This window comes from Colobus angolensis, unplaced genomic scaffold (genome assembly GCF_000951035.1).
Source record: "Colobus angolensis palliatus isolate OR3802 unplaced genomic scaffold, Cang.pa_1.0 Scaffold273, whole genome shotgun sequence".
Classification (NCBI taxonomy): Eukaryota; Metazoa; Chordata; class Mammalia; order Primates; family Cercopithecidae; genus Colobus; species Colobus angolensis.
Window position 1 is genome coordinate 2,393,662 of NW_012115966.1, and position 1,037 is coordinate 2,394,698.

Genomic DNA, 1,037 nt, shown 5'->3' on the forward strand with positions numbered 1-1,037 from the left:
CAGGTATACCAGGTTGTTTTGTTCTGACACAGCCCCTGAAACTCTTGTCTGCCCTCTCGGGCTGGGCAGGGCAGGGGGCCTGGTTGAGAAAGTAGTCAGTGCAGGTATGATACTGAAATGCTGCTAAGATTCAGACTAGGGAAGAAAAGAATAAAGGAAACCGGTGCCTATCAAAGGGACCCCTCTGTTCAAAGGGATCATTGTCTTGTTGAATTCTCCCCAGAGGTCTTAGGGCTTTGACTCACTGAGAAAGAATAGGTCATTTGGTTGACTCTTCCCTCCCAGGACTGCAAGAACTGATCCCCTTTGTGAAGCCTGCACCCATTGACCAGGAGCCATCCAAGAAGCAGAAGAAGCAACATGAGGGCAGCAAAAAGAAAGCGGCAGCAAGAGACGTCACCCTAGAAAGCAGGCTGCAGAACATGGAGGTCACCGATGCCTGAACATTCCCGCGTCCCTGTTTGCTTTCATTTCTGTCCGCTGAGATCTCAGAGCCTGCCCAACAGCAGGGATGCCAAGCACCCATTCATCACCCTGCTCCCATCTGACTGTGTAGCTGAGAGGGGAGCAGTGCCGTGTACCACACAGATGTTCCTGTCTCATTGCATGGGCATAGGAACCCATCACTGATGACTGATGAAACCATGTAATAAAGCATCTCTGGGGAGGGCTTAGGACTCTTCCTCAGTCTTCTTCCTGGGGCTTGAACCCCGCCTCTGACGGTTCTCCCTGATACACCCTTCTGCTTTTCCTTCCAAATTAGGCTGTCCCTCCAGTTAGCAAGTCACAGAGCCTTTGAACAGGTAGGTGAAGGGAGGGGTACACTTAGAAAAGGCTCAAGGGGCAGGTGGAAAATGGAGTCTGAATCACACAAGCTTGCAGGGCAAGGGCCAGGATCCTCCTCTACAAATATGTTCCTGCTTGAAATCATTGAGGTAGGACTGGCTTAGAGCCAGAACTGTTTTAAAAGCCTCTTAGCACTTCTGATCCCTACAAAGGACTCCGTGGAAATGGAGAGGCTGTATTTAATCCAGAAG

General features: G+C 50.4%; 1 protein-coding gene across 1 annotated transcript in view; it reads left to right on the forward strand.

Moving 5' to 3' along the window:
- Positions 1 to 443, forward strand: part of LOC105516099 (UPF0577 protein KIAA1324-like) — a 37,932-nt gene extending 37,489 nt beyond the window's left edge. The window contains 1 exon segment of the mRNA XM_011948163.1: positions 333 to 443. Coding sequence (XP_011803553.1) covers positions 333 to 443 — 111 coding nt within the window.
- Positions 444 to 1,037: the final 594 nt, after the last annotated feature.